The sequence below is a fragment of the Xyrauchen texanus genome, chromosome 14 (assembly GCF_025860055.1).
Source record: "Xyrauchen texanus isolate HMW12.3.18 chromosome 14, RBS_HiC_50CHRs, whole genome shotgun sequence".
NCBI lineage: Eukaryota > Metazoa > Chordata > Actinopteri > Cypriniformes > Catostomidae > Xyrauchen > Xyrauchen texanus.
Window position 1 is genome coordinate 46,257,203 of NC_068289.1, and position 19,108 is coordinate 46,276,310.

Here is a 19,108-nt window from a genome sequence, read left to right on the forward strand (position 1 = left end):
CAACACGACAAATCTGGTGAAGCACTTGATAGCACATGGAATAAACTTATGAGCAGAAAGTTGCTCCATCTTCGACTGCAAGAAGACAGAGCCGGCGCAGTCATCCTCTCAGCATCCTCCTGTCACAGAGCTTCCTTCAAAACTACTGATGAATGCAGCGGTGCTATGACTGGGACACCGACAGGTAAGGTTAACGTTTAGCAAACAAACCAACAAACAAAATTGGCTAACTTGTAGTGGTACATTCTTGTGTACTTGTTAAATGAACGTTTCTGTGCGCGGTGACATAGTCCTATAAACTGGGACCTATCTTGTTAAACCATAATTATCCTTAGGGTTGGCTGAATTAACAGTTTAGATTTCTTGTCGTCCCCCCCACACACTCTTCTCAATGTTATAGCCTCTGCCCCTGCTGACCCTGGCATGGGGAGACCAGAAGGCTCAGGAGATGAGTCTTTGAGTTTGCAAAAAAAAGTCAACAATCTGAAAAAATAAAACCAAAGTTTTTTTTTAGGTAACGTGTAATGTTTGTAATCTTGTAAAAATGGATTTCATAAAATTGGTATAAAAAAAAGTATTGTTTAGGAACTGGTATCGAAGTCAAGGTCTCGGTATAGACATTTTTTGAACGATACCCAGCCCTAGTTGCATATCATGTAAACCCCTTCATGGCAACGGTATTCCCTGATGGCTGTGGCCTCTTTCAGCAGGATAATGCACACTGCAAAAATTGTTCAGGAATGGTTTGAGGAACATGACAAAGAGTTCAAGGTGTTGCATTGGCCTCCAAATCCAGATCTCAAGATGATTGAGCATCTATGGGATGTGCTGGACCTACAAGTCTGATCCATGGAGGCCTCACCTCGCAACTTACAGGACTTCAATGATCAGCTGCTAACGTCTTCCATATACCACAGGACATCTTCAGAGGTCTTGTGGAGTCCATGCCTCAACAGGTCAGAGCTAGGGTGAACACCTGGCTATTGCTCTGTTGCAGGTCAGCAGACCTGACTTTGCGGGACAATGCGGGACGCGAGGGAGAGATAACTTACTATTATTGTACTAGGTGAATAAATATTGATTTTATATTAGATGTCTTTTTGCAGTGATGTTAACATGCTTTAAATGGCTAATAGGCTTTATAAAATGTTAATGACAGCGCTGACCGGTGCTGTGAACGTCACTCAGTTTGGAACAAGGTCTATGATACAAACTAATTTTAACAGCATGGACCTACTCAATCGAAATATAACAAAGTGAAAATAATAATCGAATCATTAAAGAGCACATTTCCAAATAAGCACATAAATTCCATTAGGAAAGACTAGAAAGATTAATTGCTTTTTCCCGGATTCAGTGCATCTTGAATTCATATTTTTTGTCTGATCTGGCAGCTTCGAATAGAGCCTTCTTATTCATTGCATGTATATAGAACTCATGGCAGGTGTAGCTGTAGTTCACTTTCACCAGGAGTTCACTTTTTATGAGGTCCACAGTTTCTCGGTTCCTTCGCTATATGCATAGAACGTTAAATACAACTTCCGGAATAATATAAGCCAGCTCAAAAACTTGAGGTGAAACGTCACTTGCTGTAGCGGCATATTCCATTTTCTGATAGATACAGTGTAAATAGCCTGCAAGGCGATATCAATATTTTTTTATTAATAGTTAGGCCGAACAGTTATTCAATTGTTCAAATGGGTTCTAAAAAATAAGTTAACAAAATGAAAAGGACGTTTAAATTTCAGCTTTGTGAGTGGAAGACAGCTGAGCACTGTTGCAGCCCTCAGTGTTCATACTCAGCAAAATTCAATTCGCTATTAGTTTACACACTTTCCCCACTGATGACCAACAATGAAAGAAATGGATCTCAAATATAAGAGTCAACCTAACCATCTCTCACCATACCCATGTGTGTAGTCGACATTTTGTGTCAGAAGTGGTCACAGAGCCGGTTGAACTAGGAGGTAAGGGGAGGCTGAAGCCTGTTGCCGTACCGGTATTGTACCCCTAGAACAATTACTCACTTGGAGTGAGAAGACTTGGAGTTTGGGAAAGGAGAAATTACCAAAGTGGCCCACATGTAAAAGCTTGGTCTAACTAGAGGCATCAAGACCACTGTGCAGTTCTGTTTAGCAGTACTATTTTACTGTTGTTAGCTACTGCTATTTTAACATGGATTCAATGATAAAGAATGGATTTACATCTTTACAACTTCATACAGGGATCTGTATTTTTTCCCTCATTTTCAATTTCATGCTTCCAGTGAATAAACCTACATTTGTTAGTAACTGTGTCATGTCTTGTCCTGTCTTGTCATGTTATGTCTCACTTCTGTTCTTTCCCTCTACTCTGTCTCCCTCTGTTGGTCGTTCTATGTTACTTCCCTCTCCTTTACTCCGCTCCCAGCTGTTTCTTATTTTCCCTGAGTTCCTCGTTAATCCCCTGCCCACCTGTTCCCTCTTTCCTCTGATTAACTCTCTATTTCTCTCCTCGCTCTCGCTACATTCTCTGTCGGATTCTCCACTCCGTTATACTACCCCTTAGAAGCAACTACTGCCCTGTCTGTCTCTGTCCAGAGTCCTGTCCTGCTGGTGTATACTATTGTTATACTGTTCTCCACTAAGGACCTTCTCCGATCTCTGTGCCCAGTTACCTGACGCCACGAGCTAGTGGCACTCTACAGCTACCCGCTGCCTTGGGAGAGACCCGCTGGCTGTTATCGCTTCTCCACTCACCCTGTCTACTACCTGTGGACCACCACCGCTCGAAGGGAGCGTTTGTTTGCTGTTTTTTGTTATCGTCCTCTCTGCGGACTGTTTTATTTGTATTCCTCTCAAGGAGAAGACCCTGTGTTGACTTTTTACTGAGCTTCATTAAAGACTCTGTTTGTTTCTTACATCGCGTTTGGGTCCTCACTTACCTTCATAACAAACTGCCTTTTTTTTTTTAAATGGTCCCACAAAGCATTGTGTATTTTATTGTGGTCATTACAAACAACGTTTGAACAATACTATTTTTAGGTACTAATGAGATATAACCTCAAACACTCTTAAATAACATTTATTAGAAAATATGTAATTTAATAAATCAATGATAACATGTTCAACTACATAACATAATTTGTATACATTGTATACTAGAATTCTATTCTATTAGAATATATTTGTGGTTGATGACAATAGTGAGCACATGAAAACTGCTAAGAAATGTAATGAAAACCAAACTATTTGAAATCGTAAAGTTGTAAAAATTTGTAAAATGAACAATGGACTCCCTACATTGGTAGAAATTTGTACCAATGAACAATACATAGCAGTTCAAGTTGTGTATACGTTTATAAAAATGAACAATAAAACTAGAACCAAAACATATGAACTGATTGAAAGTTAATTATGGAAATTTTCAAGCCAAAGGCATAGGTAGGTAAAAGTAATCAACCTTTATGACTCTCCCATCTCTGAATATTCTTTGAATAAACGTGTCATCTTCAGCATAAACGACAAAATCACACCATTCTGAACCAGTGATAAGTAGTTGTCCATGTATCTGCCAGTAGTATGCATGAGATTGAGCTGTGGCACTCCATTGTAGACCCTAAGGTAGGCACAGTCTACATGGCTTCTCACATTTGGGCACTTCACTTCCAGCAGTCCAAACACAGGTTCAGATTTAGGGTCATACACTAACCTGGTGATGAGCCAAGCCAAGGTGCATCGGGTGGATGATGAAACCACAAGGGTAGTGATTTACAACCTTACCAAAGCAGTATTCCTCTACTGCTTTGGGGTTTCTCCTCTCTAATAGCCTGGCTGCAAAATTCTCAGTGCCAGGCTCTCTGCTGAGGACTGTCCTCTCTCATGGCAAACCTCTCTAGAAATACATTAATATATACAAACACCATAAGTTTTTAAATAACATGAAAAACAAAATGCTGACAGTCATGTCACAAAGTTTACAATTACCTTAATCTAGAGGAAGTCACACACAGCTTTCTTAATTGATGCCATTCCTTCAGCGTGCTTTGCTGTCTTGTGCTATTCTCAATTTGGTGCGCCATGACCTGTGATGTAGCTAGAGAACTAATGTGCAGCTGCTAATGCTTAACACAAAACAGCACTCTGAGGGACCCAGACAGTAGCCATAAAGGGGTAAGGATGGTTGTGGTGGTGTGGTGGTATGTGGGCAAGTTTTTGGTGGACTCCATGCTGGAAGGTGATAGGAGATAACACTCACTTCTTGAACTTTTACAAAAGCACTGCCCACCAATGGTACATCCCCTGCTATTCTCAATGTTGTTATGGGTGGAGCAGTTTCCCTAGGCATTCCTTGGTAAATCTCATTAACACGCAGAACTGACATGTCTGGAAGGTCACAGGTCCGGTCACAGGCCCCTTCGTACAAGTTACTCGTGAAAATATACACGACTGAACAGTTAGACAAGCGTTTATGCAGTGTTTGTTATTATCATAAATTATTGCTTTTCATGTCAAATTCTACTTCAGTGTTGTGTAGCTCTACACTACAGGGATGTTGTGTGTGTATGTGTGTGTTTGTGTTGACGTTCAGTTCAGTTAGAGGTTCAACTAAAGTCTAATAAAGACTAGTCTAAAAATACAAAGTACAATTTTACATTTCAAAGACATATTGTAATTCATGTAGCAGACTTACTGCCCATTCCTACACATTACCTGATCCCTTCAGCCCAGGGGCGATTCTAGGGTCAGAGCTTTAGGGGTGCTGAGCACCCAATGAGCCCCACTGCCACCACCCACCGTCTTTTCAGACAAAAACAAAAAATATGTCTATTGAAAAATTACTTTTTTTTTTTTTTTTTAGACCTTTTCAGAGCACCAGCTTAATTGTGAGAGTTCACACAGACAGCCCCCTGTAACAAACACAAAACCTTCTTCACTCAGCTGGTTTTCCTGACCGTTAACTCCATGTGCCTACTTTTGTATCAACAGTCATCAGATTGGTTAGATTAGATTCAACTTTATTGTCATTGAACAAAGTACTTGGACAACAAAATGTAATTCATCTTCTGTAAATTATTTACAAAAAATGGTTCTTGAAAGGCTCTTTTTTGTGTGCCAAGCTTTAACTGTTTTTAAAAAATGGTTCTTGAAAGGCTCTTTTTTGTGTGCCACAGCTTTAGCTGTTTAGGATCAGTGTCCTTATCCCCTAAGTCTGAACAGCTCTCTTCTGTCTCTGCTGCTTTGGCGTGGTGGTCTCTATGTTGCACTCCCTCTGTCTCTTCATTTCTTTCACTAGTCAATTCCCTTATGGACTCTCCCTGTTGTTTTCCTCCTCCTTTATTATGAAAAAATGTGGTGTAAAATAATGTTACATGTAAATGTAATATAGGCTACTTAATGCCAATAAGTTAGTATAGGAGTATGAGTAGTTACTGTTTTGCTTGCACCTATTCACTATATGTCAATTTATTGTTGTTGTTTCCTCACCTGGTTCTTCCTGCATGCTCTCCCTTTCCCTTTCTTCTTCTCCATCTCCCTCTCTTTCCCTTGGCACTGACAATCATACACAAATATATTGTAGGCAGGAGAGTTGAGGTCAGTTTGTCATGTCACAAAAATGTTATGGAGACCATTTACAGATTCTAAGGATATGATCAAAAGGCACACAGAGGCGTGCCATTTTAAATGTCTTTATTATTATTATTATTGGGCTTAGAAACTTTTTTAAATCACAAATTCCTTTCACAAGAGAAGCTGTATTCTCCATTGTGGGTTTGAAATAATAATAATAAAAAAAAAAAATAGAAGCAGGGGACCATTGCCTAGATAAGTAATTTTATACAACAACAGATAGCTGGTTTGCATTATTTGTTACTTTAGCTTAAGACTTTTCAGAAGAACAAAAAAAACAAAAAACAAGACAGAGGTCATTATGGACTGTCCCTAGTCTCTCACCTGAATCTGTCTTTTTTCTTTTAAAGAACTGTCGTATGTCCATTGCTCACTGGCAGGCCACACACACACACACACGCACGCACGCACGCACACACACACACACACACACACACACACACACACACACACGTTGTGTTTCCATGTTTTATGGGGACTTTCCATAGACATAATGGTTTTTATACTGTACAAACTTTATATTCTATCCCCTAAACCTAACCCTACCTCTAAACCTAACCCTCACAGAAAACTTTCTGCATTTTTACATTTTCAAAAAACATAATTTAGTGTGATTTATAAGCTGTTTTCCTCATGGGGACCGACAAAATGTCCCCACAAGGTCCAAAATTTCGGGTTTTACTATCCTTATGGGGACATTTGGTCCCCACAAAGTGATAAATACACGCTCACACACACACACACACACACACACACACACACACACACACACACACACACAGAGAGAGAGAGTAATGCTAGGAATTCAGGAGTTAAGCCTGGTTCAGGTTAAATCCTCTGTGTGTGAGGAATGAATAAATACAGCAAAAGAAAAACATTAAACTTTCTTTTATTGTCTAGTTTGATATTCAGCCACAACTGAAAAATAACAGATATAAATCTAGGAATGAATAACAATTCATTTAAAAAGCCACAGTGAGTGTTTTCACACATACTGGTGGTATACAGTGATATGTTTGTTTTACTCTGGTCCAAACGCCAGGGCTTCATGTTTCCATGACGACTGACCAGAAAAGACGCACGTGATGTCATGTTTACATGACTCCCGATTGTTAAAATGAGTATCAAAATAACGATAAACATTAACAACAGAGACACATGTACGCACTACACAGGTACGCAGTTTATTTGTCACGCTGCTGTTTTTGTTTCACGCTCTAGCAGTTAATAAACAGAACTGCATGCGTCTTGCAGAGGAACATTTTAACGGGCGCTACTTCTCTCCGTTTTCCTGTGCTACTCCACAGCGGCGGCGACCCGCTGGACTAAAATAGTCCGAAAATAAACACATGGTGTACCATGGTAATTCAGGATACTGACTCCAGTACTCACCGATATGATTTCGGAATCGGAACAACTCTAGGTAAAAGGAAAGAAGTGTGAGACACAGCTTTGGAGCAACTTAGTTGATTCACAACACTACATAACGGGTTCTTCCTCTGCGTGTGTTTCGCGCTGGATGACGGTCGTGCTGAGCGGTGCAGGTACAGAGGAGAAGTAGAAGAAGAGAAGAGGATGACACCATTTGCTAAGCGGGGATGTTTTCATTTTCATCCTTAACACATACATTTTAAACCACAAACTACGGAGTATGTTTTGGACATTATTTAACCTTGTCAAAGACGAACAAAAATTTTTGAATATCAACATTTCTTACTCCAAGTTTTAAGGGTGCTGAGCTCCTCACCCTTGCTAAGGGACAATTACACAGAGCTCTGCTCAACTTTGAATTATGAACAAATAAAAGGCCACAGGCGTCTGTGTTTGGGCCGCGATCACACTGAGGCGGCGTTTGTGGATGGCTCATGTTCTCACTGCGAGAACATGACCATGACCACGTTGCGGTCGCGGCTTGCTTTCAACAGAGAGCAAGCCACCCCAGCTGCACCCCGCATTGCTCCTTCTTCCCACGGGATTGAGGACGATGCAGTATTTTGTAAAGGGCAGTTGGACTGTGAGGATTTGAGATCAAGTCAGACTGATTTAGGGTCTTCATGGAGCCATTCGACAAAAAAAAAACGAAGTTGGCAAGCCAATTGATACAGTCTAATGTCCGGAAGATCCAAGCCTCCCTTTGCACTAGTGAGTTGAAGTTTTAATAATTTCAGTCTAGGGTTTCTTTTGCTCCAGACAAATGAGCTTAGCCACCCATTCAGCTCTTTTATGACCTTCTTAGACAATAAAACAGGAATCATTTGCATTGGATACAATAAGCGGGGCAGGACATTCATTTTTATCAAAGCGACCCTCTCCAGCCAAGACAGAGGAAGAGCCATCCACTGATGTCTCTTATTTAATTAAGTTAAAGGTTTAAGAAAGGCATATTATAAAACAAATCACACAGAGATTTGTACCGTTTCCTTTTAATGACTACAACAGCTAAGGCTAAAATAATGCATACATAGTGACAACAATAATACATGAACAAAGCTCTTACAAAGTGCTTCCTTGTGCAAGAGGATGCTAAAATAGATACAATAAAATTAAACTGCAATACATGTTAGTGTGGAAATATTCCAATCCTGTAAAATACTGCATTTTCATGACTCTATTGCAATAAACAAAAATGATATCATAGTTTTCCATGTGATCTGTTTTTTTTAGTTGTTTACCCCATGTATTACGTATGGTAATGCATTAAGTGTTAAAAATATATATACAAAATAATGTAAAAGAAAATATCATTAGCATTAGAGACATTTTTATGAGTTGTAGTGTGACTTTTAAAAAAAATGCTGTTGGTATGTGTAGTTTGATAACAGTTGTGAAACTTGTTAGTGTGCAATTAAACATACTTTCTACATCCTTCATTGCCTGTAAAAGCAAAGAGTGTTAAAACTTCATTACTATTTCAGTTTCAGTTTTTTAGTTCTTACAAAAATAGTGATCTACTGCTTATTTTTCAATATACCTTTTGTAAACCAAATTCAAATGAAAATACATAAAAATAAACACAAGATAAGACTGACATCTTGACTATAAACCCGAGTTTGGCACTGTAATACAAATGGTTTAACATGAATGTGACAAGAATATATTCTTGAAATCAGCAGCGACCGTCTAGTGGATCAAGGGAAAAGACAGTGCCTTCTACTGTTAGTCCCATTTTGAACCCCTCCTGAAAAAAAAAAGGAAAACAGAAAAAAAACAAGTTATTTTATTATTACTACTATTACACAAACCACCAAAAAAATTATATATAAATAAAAAAAATATAATATTTGAAATACACAACCACACTCTAGGTGAACTTTTATACAGATTTGATTAATAAGTAAACATGCTTTTTAAGCAGACCATAGGGCAGAAGAAAATCACAGACGCAGGGCTGTAAATAAATAATTTAACTTTTGAAATCCTTAAAATGGTCAAGCAAATTAGACCTAAGAGATTCTGTCAGAAATTACCAATACAATTTTTAGAAAATACAAACCATCTTTGCCTCTGGAAGCAGAAAGAGAGCAAAAAGACAGAAAAGAGGGGTTTGTTAGTTGAACAACACATCAAATAAATTATTAATGTAACTGTTATATGTGCAAGATTTCCGGATACTGTTTCTATTATTCAAGTTTATGGCACAAAAAGGAAAACATGAAATGAAATAAAAAGTAATCATATTTGTCCCTTTTTGACTTCACTTAGAATGAATTATGCAAGTCAAATCAGGTAACAGCACAAATGAGCCCCAAAATGTTGTGCCGAATGTAACTTCAATTGCACAGCTCTCAAACTCGAGGGGTGGTGCTGCTGACTGCTAGGTTGAGGAGGATGCAGCTGGCTAACCTGCGTGAAGTTGGCCCCCCACCTAACGCAAAATATTGGAGGTGTCTTTACTACAGCACAATTGACGCCACCCCCTGCTCAACAACTTCAATTAGATTCCAATTTTGAATCAATTACATTTGTATTCATTTGGTAACATTTGAGCTACTATGTCATCAGGAATGTTTACATTCCCCTTCTGTCGCTCTCTCCACGTTGTGTTGGAGAAGCGACACTAGGGGACACTAGGGGTCTCTCTTGAGCGCCGATATCCACCTCTGATCTATGAAAAAAGGCCAATGAGAGTTGGCAGCCAGTATTTGCATGTCCCGCCCCCGGACATACGGGTATCAGAAAATTTCTTCAGAGCTGATGGTCTGTCTGCAGTTTGCTGCGAGTTACACACCACTATTACATTCCTGTTTCCTCTGACGATCTGCATGCTATTGGATTTGACGGCGCACAACAGCGGCTTTCTCCTACTTTGCACGGCGTGCATTGTTGCCCCTGAGCGCTTCGACAGCGCAGACACACACACATACTGTGTATTAAAAGAGTTATTTCCCTTAAAAGAGTGAATTTCTCTAAAAGAGCAAAACACAGCGGCGTTGAACATCCTTTTCAGGACGCGTCTTTTTCAAGATGCCCTTCCACCCCTGTGTTGTTCCTGGATGCGGTAGAGTGCTCTCCGCTTCTGACGGCCACAGGCGTCTGTGTTTGGGCCGCGATCACACTGAGGCGGCGTTTGTGGATGGCTCATGTTCTTACTGCAAGAACATGACCATGACCACGTTGCGGTCGCGGCTTGCTTTCAACAGATAGCAAGCCACCCCAGCTGCACCCCGCATTGCTCCTTCTTCCCATGGGATTGAGGACGATGCGGTTGGCGCTGGGGGCGATTTGGGGGCGGCAGCGGGTGCAGTTTCGCCGGGTAGCCCCCCGCGAACCTCCCGTTCCCCGACACGCTCGCTGGTCCCCGTCTACGCTCACGGCGATAGCAGCTCGCCTCATGGCCCGGCTGTCTATCCTCCCGAGCCCGAAGCAGATGAGCTCGCCGCTGCATCGGAGAGTGTGATGTCTGATGCCGAGGACTCCCCTGGACTGCCGCCTTCGGGCCAGCAGGCCCAGGCTGAGGCCGGCAGCTCAGATGTCTGACATGCTTTCCCGGGCCGCCGTGAGCGTGGGGTTGGATTGGAAACCTCCATCCTCCCCACAGCCTTCACGGTTGGATGACTGGTTCCTGGGGGCAGCGCGCCGTTCGCGGCCACGCATCCCCCCGGTCCCGTTTTTCCCGGAGGTGCATGACAAGCTGACGTCTCTCCGCTCGTCTAGGTGCCACCCGCTCCACTCTCACCACCCTCGACGGCGGAAAGCGCCACGGATACAGGGCGATTCCCAAGGTCGATAGGGCAGTTGCGTACCATCTATGCCCCGGTAGCCCTACCTCCTGGCGTGGCCGCCCCGTACTCCCATTCAAGCCCTGTAGGACAACATCCTCGCTCAACGCGAAGGCCTACAGTCGCGGCTGGACGCGCTGCCTCCGCCCTGCATGCGATGGCCCTCCTGCAAGTCCACCAGGCCAAAGCACTCAGAAACATGCACGGGGTGGACCTGATCCTGATGTGCTGCAGGAACTGCGCTCAGCGACCGACCTCGCCCTGAGAGCGACGAAGGCCACAGCGCAGGCACTCGGACAGGCGATGGCCACCCTAGTGGTCCAGGAACGCCATCTCTGGCTCAATCTGGTCGAGATGCGTGAGGCCGACAAGAACCGCTTCCTAGACGCACCTGTCTCCCAGATTGGCCTTTTCGGCGACACCGTCGAGGACTTCGCCCAACAGTTCTCCGCGGTGAAGAAGCAGACGGAGGCCATCATCATGCCCCGCCGCACACCTGCCGCTACGGGCCCTGCCCCGTCTGCTCGCTGAGGGCGCCCCCCTGCGGCGAAGAAACCAGCTTCTGCTCCGCCCCAACCCGGGCCCAGCTCTCAGCCCCAGCGTCGAGCACCCGCGAGGCGGCGTCGCCCCTGTCTCACGAACCCCTCTAGGACCGGAAGGTTCCCAAGCGTTCCTGAGACAGTCGACCCAGAGCCAAAGGCGTTAGCTCGGAGGTGGTAAGACTGCTCCGTCCCCCGGTGGAGGGCCGGGAGGAGAATCCTTTGTTTTTTCATTTGCCACACCATCTGACGGGGGCTGTGGTACCCACATTCTCAATAAAAGAGCTATTTCCTTTGCCTCTGGGTCACCTGGCCCGCAAATGCCGTTCTCACGGCAATCTGCTTTCAGATTACGACAGTCCTGGTACACCGGACATGGTGATCCTGCCTTCCGCCTGCCCACGACTGTCCCCCGGCTGGCCGGTTCAGACGAGTCCAGAGGACGCCAACATCAGACCTCCTCCTCAGTCACGAACCCGCCCCCTGCCGGGCGCGCAGAGCAAGGTAAGTGCTTTGAGTCTATTCTCAGCACCTCAGCCTCAGGCCGCAACAAAGCCGCCCGACGCTGCATTACCTGTTCGGCCCCGCTGCGAGGCCCCGCCGGGTACGTCCAAAATACTCGTCCCTTTGGTGCCCCTAGCGTAGAGCTGGGAAGCGTGGTTTTTGCTGGCTGGCTGCACCGGACCATTCGACTCGGTTACGCAATTCAGTTTGCCCGGCTCCCGCCCCCCCTTCAGGGGCGTCCGATTTTCCGCAGTACACGGCGAGCATGCCAGTTCCCTGCGCACGGAAATCGCGACCCTCTTAGCCAAGGGCGTGGTAGAGCCTGTCCCTCCAACCGAAATGAGGAAGGGTTTCTACAGCCCTTACTTCATTGTACCCAAGAAAGGCGGCGGCTTACGACCAATCCTGGACGTGCGAGTTTTCAATCGGGCCTTGTTAAAACTCCCGTTCAATTTGCTCACGCAGAGAAATATTCTGGCTGGTGTTCAGCATCTAGATTGGTTCGCAGCGGTAGACCTGAAGGACGCGTACTTCCACGTCTCAATTCTGCCACGACACCGACCCTTCTTGCGGTTTGCGTTCGACGGCCAGGCGTTTCAGTACAAAGTCCTCCCCTTCGGCCTGTCTCTGTCCCCTCGCGTCTTCATGAAGGTCGCAGAGGCGGCCCTTGCCCCGCTACGAGTAGCTGGCATGCGCATTCTCAACTACCTCGACGACTGGCTCATCCTAACACACTCTCGAGAGTTACTATGCACACACAGAGACCAGGTGCTCCGGCACCTCAGCCGCTTGGGGCTTCAGGTCAACTGGGAAAAGAGCAAGCTCACTCCGGTTCAGAGCATTTTCTCGGGTTGGAGTTAGACTCAGTCTCGATGACAGCACGTCTCACGAGCGAGCGTGCTCAGTCGGTGCTGGACTGCCTCGCTTCCTTCAAGCCAGGCACAGTGGTCCCTCTAAAACTTTTCCAGAGGCTCCTGGGGCATATGGCGTCCTCCGCGGCGGTCGCGCGCTGGGGTTGATGCATATGAGACCACTCCAGCACTGGCTCCAGACTTCGAGTCCCGAGACAAGCATGGCACCACGGCACGCGTCGGGTAAGGATCACCCCGCCTGCCTGAAAACACTCCGACCCTGGACAGACCTCTGCTTTTTACGGGCAGGAGTGCCCCTGCAGCAGGTGTCCGACGCGTTTTGGTCACAACCGGCGCCTCCGGTCGGGTGGGGTGCCGTGTGCAGCGGGCGCGCAGCAGCGGGCCGTTGGAAAGGGGCCCGCTGCGTTGGCACATCAACTGCCTGGAGTTGCTGACCATCCTTCTTGCTCTCAGGAAGTTCCTCCCGTTAGTTCGGAACAAACACGTCCTCGTGAGATCGGACAGCACCACGGTGGTGGCATACATAAATCGCCAAGGCGTGCGCCTCCGCCACATGTCACAACTTCGCCCGCCGTCTCCTCCTATGGAGCCAGCAGCGACTCAAGTCACTGCGTGCCACTCACATCCCCGGCAAGCTCAACGTCGTAGCGGATGCGCTATCACGACAATGCCTGCCCGGCGGAGAGTGGAGGCTTCACCCCAGTCGGTCCAGCTGATTTGGGAGCGGTTTGGCAAGGCCCAGGTAGACCTGTTTGCCTCCCAGGAAACCTCCCACTGCCCGCTCTGGTGCGCCCTAACAGAGGCTCCCCTCGGGACAGACGCACTGGCACACAGCTGGCCCTCGGGGCTGCGCAAGTACGCATTTCCCCCAGTGAGCCTTCTTGCACCGGTGCTGTGCAAGGTCAGGGAGGACGAGGAGCAAGTCACGTTAGTGGCCCCCTACTGGCCCACTCGGACTTGGTTCTCGGAACTCGGAACGCTTCTCGCGACAGCTCCTCCCTGGCAAATTCCCCTGAGAAAAAACCTCCTCTCTCAGGGGCCGGGCAGCTCTGGCACCCGCACCCAGACCTCTGGAACCTCCACGTCTGGTCCCTGGATGGGATCGCGGAAGAGCTAGCCGGCTTACCGGCGACCATTGTGAATACAATCAACCAGGCCAGAGCCCCTCTACCAGGCACCTTTACGCCCTAAAGTGGCGCTGGTTCGCAGATTGGTGTTCTTCCTGAACCGAAGACCGCAGAGATGCGTGATCAAGTCAGTGCTCCTGTTCCTACAGGAGAGGCTGGACAGGAGGCTGTCCCGTCCACCCTCAAGGTGTATGTTGCCGCCATTGCAGCCCACCACGATCCTGTAGGCGGCAAGTCTTTGGGTAAGCACGACCTGATCCTCAGGTTCCTGAGAGGCGCCGGAGGTTGAATCCCTCCCGGCCAGGCCTAGTTCCCTCCTGGGATCTCTCGGTAGTCTTGGCAGGACTCAAGAGACCCCCTTCGAGCCGCTTGAATCAATTGGACTCAGGGCCCTCTCTCTTAAGAGCGGCCCTGCTGATCGCGCTCGCCTCTATCAAGAGGGTCGGGGACCTGCAAGCGTTCTCTGTCAGCGACACTTGCCTGGAGTTCGGTCCGGCGGATACGTCTGTGATCCTAAGGCCGCGACCGGGCTATGTGCCCAAGGTTCCTACCACACCATTCCGAGATCAGGTAGTGAACCTGCAAGCGCTGCCCGGAGGAGGCAGACCCAGCCCTTTCGTTGCTATGTCCAGTGCGCGCCCTGCGCATTTACCTGGACCGCACACAGAGCACCAGACGCTCTGAGCAGCTCTTTGTCTGCTTTGGGGGACGGCAGAAAGGGAATGCCGTCTCCAAACAGAGGCTCACCCACTGGGTTGTTGACGCCATCACACTGGCTTATCACACCCAGGCCGTGCCCCTACCCTTGCGGGTCCGAGCTCACTCAGCAAGGGGTGTTGCGTTCTCGTGGGCACTGGCCAAGGGCACCTCCCTAGCAGACATCTGTAGAGCCGCGGGTTGGGCAACACCCAACACCTTCGCGAGGTTTTACAACCTCCGCGTTGAGTCGGTTGCGTCTCGTGTTTTCTCAGGTCCGAGCCCGTAGAACTTGGTAACACGTAGACTGACCGGCCGGGTGGATCGCTTGCACCCTGCACCCTTTTCCTGACGTCAAGGTTAAGTAGTGCGCCTTTTTTCCCAGGGCGCCCCACTCCGAGTCGGGACCCTGGTCGATTCCTCCCCAGTCCTCTGGGTCCGCGGTTCAGCGGAGGAACTCGCCGACCCAAGCCACTGCGGGTACCCTGATGTCTACCCTGTACTGGTATAGGTGCTCCACAGGTAAGGCCTCCTGCTCGGACTCCCCCTGTGTGTAATTCCACGGTTCTGTCCCCTTACGAGCGGACCCCCGTGTCTCCCTTAGACAGTTACAGCTGCCCCAGTCGCCGTGCTGTAGCAACTCCCCCCTTTCGAGGCTGGATCTACCACCGCACCATACTTTCCACATGAGTCCTAAGACGGCCGTGTGACGTGTCTACCACTTTTCCTCCCCAAGAAAAAGGGCAGGTGTGGTCTCCGCGAGGGTCTGGGTAAGACCCCTTCCCTATATGCGTGTAAGGGCCCGGCCGTGATTGCTCTATGCGAGAAACATAGAGAGAAACGAGGCCCAGCCAGGCTGGCCCGTTCCCATGTTGGCAAACATCGCCTTGTTCCCCTCTCAGGGTAACTAGAAGGATCCCGATGTTCGTATGGGGCATTGGGGAAGGGTACGTGCAGCCAGGTACAGATGATGCGTGGCACTGGATGAATCCCTGCCCGCCTCTGTATCGGCAGTCCACGTACACTGTTCAGCACATGGCAAGATTGGAATGGGTCCCCTAGTGTCGCTTCTCCGACACAACGTGGAGAGAGCGACAGAAGGGGAACGTTTGGTTACGTATGTAACCTCCGTTCCCCGAGGGAGGGAACGACACGTTGTGTCTTTCCTCCGCCATGTCGCTGAACCGAGCCACTGTTGTGGCCGGACCATTTCCGGCTCCTCAGAAAAATCCTGAATGAACTCCCGTATTTGCGCCGTTTAAATACCCGTATGTCCGGGGGCGGGACATGCAAATACTGGCTGCCAACTCGCATTGGCCTTTTTTCATAGATCAGAGGTGGATATCGGCGCTCAAGAGAGACCCCTAGTGTCCCCTAGTGTCGCTTCTCCGACACAACGTGTCGTTCCCTCCCTCGGGGAACGGAGGTTACATACGTAACCAAACGTATTGCATTGTGACTGAAACACATTCTGGATCACAATTATTTTCTCTTTCATGTTTTTCTGAACATTTTGGCTATGACTTTATCATAGTCTACAACTAATATAATGCAAAGTCACAGCGGAGATGACCACATTCCTCCAGAATTGGAATGAGGAGCTTTAAACTAAACTGTTATCAAGTCCTTTATGCCAATTAGGGATGCTCTGATCGGGATTTTTACATCGGATACTGATCACCGATCTTCTTGTCACCTGATCGGACAATATAGATCCTGATACCGATCATCTCACCTTTAATCAGGATCTGTCATAACTATCTATACGTCAATTTACGTAAATTGTAAAAAAAAAAAAATAATAATTATAAAAACAGTTTAAAAGGCTTATCAAAAAATCTTTTATAAAAAAGATTTTAAATCAAGTACAGGCTAACAAAATATTCCCTATATTAAGAAAAGATACAAAATTATGCATAGTGTCAACCTGAAAAACTGATAACTTATAGGAGCAATTCAACTTTTTTGGTTATTGATTTGTTGTCATTATTTCATATAATTATTATTATTCCTTATTTTATTTGGTATTATATTTAATACATTATATTATGGTATCTCAATATTGTATAAAGAATTATTATATTTATAAATTCCTTCCCTTCCATTTTATTTAGTTGGATGATTGTGTCAATAGGAGGAGAAAGAGCGCATGTTTCTGGACTCAAAAGGTGCTACTATTGTTAATGCTGTTTAATCTGGAGATATTTAATAGATGTTTGAATTACACCACATCTTGTAACTTGCATTATTAATAAGATGCCTATGCCCGGTGGAGACTGAGAAGCTTCAAGCTGCCACCATGAACGATAATAGGATGTGAATCTAAACATCCCTAATGCCAATGTAATAAAAAAGGGCAAAAACAGGGTAAAAATAAAAATGTCACACAGTGTTTATTCTGAGATACGATTCACACAAAAAAAGTGGTCAATGATCTGTATAAGTATTGTATTATTAATAAAGCCATTAGGGTTATATAGGGTCGATCGCACGAGGATTCGCCACTGACTCTGCAACATCTGCATAAAGGACAGCACACTACAAATAATGTTATAATTATAGCATTATCATATAGCATTAAACTGGACTGTGGGTGGTTAGTGAATCAGACACAGTTTGTTACGCTGAAATACTATGCGCGAAAGTGGTGCAACTGTTTAGTAAATTTTCCTCAGAGAGGGGTAGTGCGTACCGTCAGCACTATTAGCTGCTCAGTTGCTAATAATTCACAGACATGCAGTCACCTGCATCTCATCCAGCTTGGACTGGATGTCGGGGGGGAAATCAGCTGACCCGCAGGTGAAAGGGTCAAATGGCTCTGCACCAAACAGGTCTCTTCCTAACGAAAAAAAAAAAAGGGGTTTTCTGAGAAACATTGTAACATATCCTCTTCAAAAGCATTCTGTTAGTGAGAACAATACTGTAAGGTATTATCTACTGTCTAGGGTAACACCATGTCCTAATCATCACCTAATCAAACCTTCCACATAAATCTGAGTTTTTGTCCAAAACCGGCTACAACCGAGAGAATATCTACAGGATATTTTTGTTGATTGCTTGGTTTCTATTTCTGCTGCATTGCACAGGGAAGCACCAGCCACTGTGAAATCTCATTGGTCTAAAATCAACATAATTGTATATTAAACATCAAATATGTTCTATCAGGAAGACTCGCAGACTTGAGTAAAATTTAAGATGACATTTAGTTGATGATTATAAAAGTAAAATAAAGTAAATACAATAAAAGTCTCTCTTTGGCGTAAGCCCCGTCTGGTGGTCCGAAGAAGTTGTACTCGGAACGGCATATCCTGCCGGAGATAGGAGGCAGGGGTGAGCAGCTTACCCCGGTGCAGGCCGGGACTCAACCTGTGATGGTGGGGTGGTGGAGGTTGCCATGTTAGCACACTGAAACAGCAATGTGATAGATTGTGAGCAGACTTATAAAGCAATGGCTTACATGTGATTGGCTGGGAATTACCCTGCTAATGGTGTGGTGATGTACAGCTGCTTGTCTTCCCGCTAGAACAACGCTGTGCTTATATTTCTGATTGGTTGTGATTGTCACATCGCATAGCAGTTTTGCGTTCAGTGTGCACAAAGCAATTGCTTGTCGCTGGAAACTTATTGCATTTCATGTGGTTAGGACATGGTGTAAGAGCACAGTATGTACAATATACCGTGATCCTTTGTTTCGTTTTTTTATTACCACTTAGAAGCACCAACTTCCCAGGCCAAAACAATAAACAAACACAAAAAACTAATTTAAACCATAAACTAGCTAATCTAACAAACAAAAACCACAACAAAGACAATGGAATATTTTTTTCCTGCCACTGAATATTTAGGTAAATGCAAACATTAAAAAACATTAACAAGATGGTCATGATAACTTTTAAGACTATTAAGACAATCATTTATATATAATTTAACTACAACAGGCAGAGACTGAACCCATGAGCTATCATTTACAGTATTTTATGTTTTAACTTTAAGCCAACATTTAACAACCTCTGGAACAGAATCAGAGAAAGAAAACTTACTAATCTCTGTAGAACTCGCTGGGGGTGGAAGGGCTGAGCCATTACTTGCTGGTAATGGAACCAGTGGGGTCATTTGAGAAAATGGAACCATGTCAAATATGTCTGTGGAGGTTTTTGAGGACATGCTGTTGCCCTGTGAATGTCAATAATGTGTAAAGTCCATGAGCATTCTGAAGAATAACTGATTTGATTATGAACAAATCCCAGAGAGCACACGTACATTACAAAGATGTCTATCTGATGTGTGCGTTTTTCTCTTAGCTGTCAAAAGGACATTCAGCAGATGTTTTAAGATGTTTGTGATTCTAAAATGTATGTAAACATGCTCTTTTTCTTTTAGATGTTTATAAGAAGTTTGTATACAAAAATGTGAAAGTTGTGCATTCCTTTAACAGACATCTTGGAGATGTAGTTGTGTTATCTTTAAAAAAAAAAAAAATCGTATTAAAAGGAATGAAGTGCTACATAAATAAAATGCATAACATTACCACAACACTTGTTT

At 45.4% G+C, this 19,108-nt stretch overlaps 1 protein-coding gene across 9 annotated transcripts in view; it reads right to left on the bottom strand.

The window, feature by feature from the left end:
• Positions 1 to 7,814: 7,814 nt before the first annotated feature.
• LOC127655204 (PTB domain-containing engulfment adapter protein 1-like) overlaps positions 7,815 to 19,108 on the bottom strand; it is a 114,797-nt gene continuing 103,503 nt past the window's right edge. For 8 of the 9 annotated variants that reach the window (XM_052142872.1, XM_052142868.1, XM_052142870.1 and 5 more), the window contains 3 exons: positions 18,607 to 18,739; positions 17,311 to 17,405; positions 7,823 to 8,787 (listed from right to left, as the gene is read on the bottom strand). In XM_052142872.1, coding sequence (XP_051998832.1) covers positions 8,716 to 8,787; positions 17,311 to 17,405; positions 18,607 to 18,739 — 300 coding nt within the window. In that variant the 3' untranslated portion in view covers positions 7,823 to 8,715. Of the gene's footprint in view, positions 8,788 to 17,258; positions 17,406 to 18,606; positions 18,740 to 19,108 lie in introns of all 9 variants that reach the window. The other variant, XM_052142876.1, reaches the window with a different exon arrangement.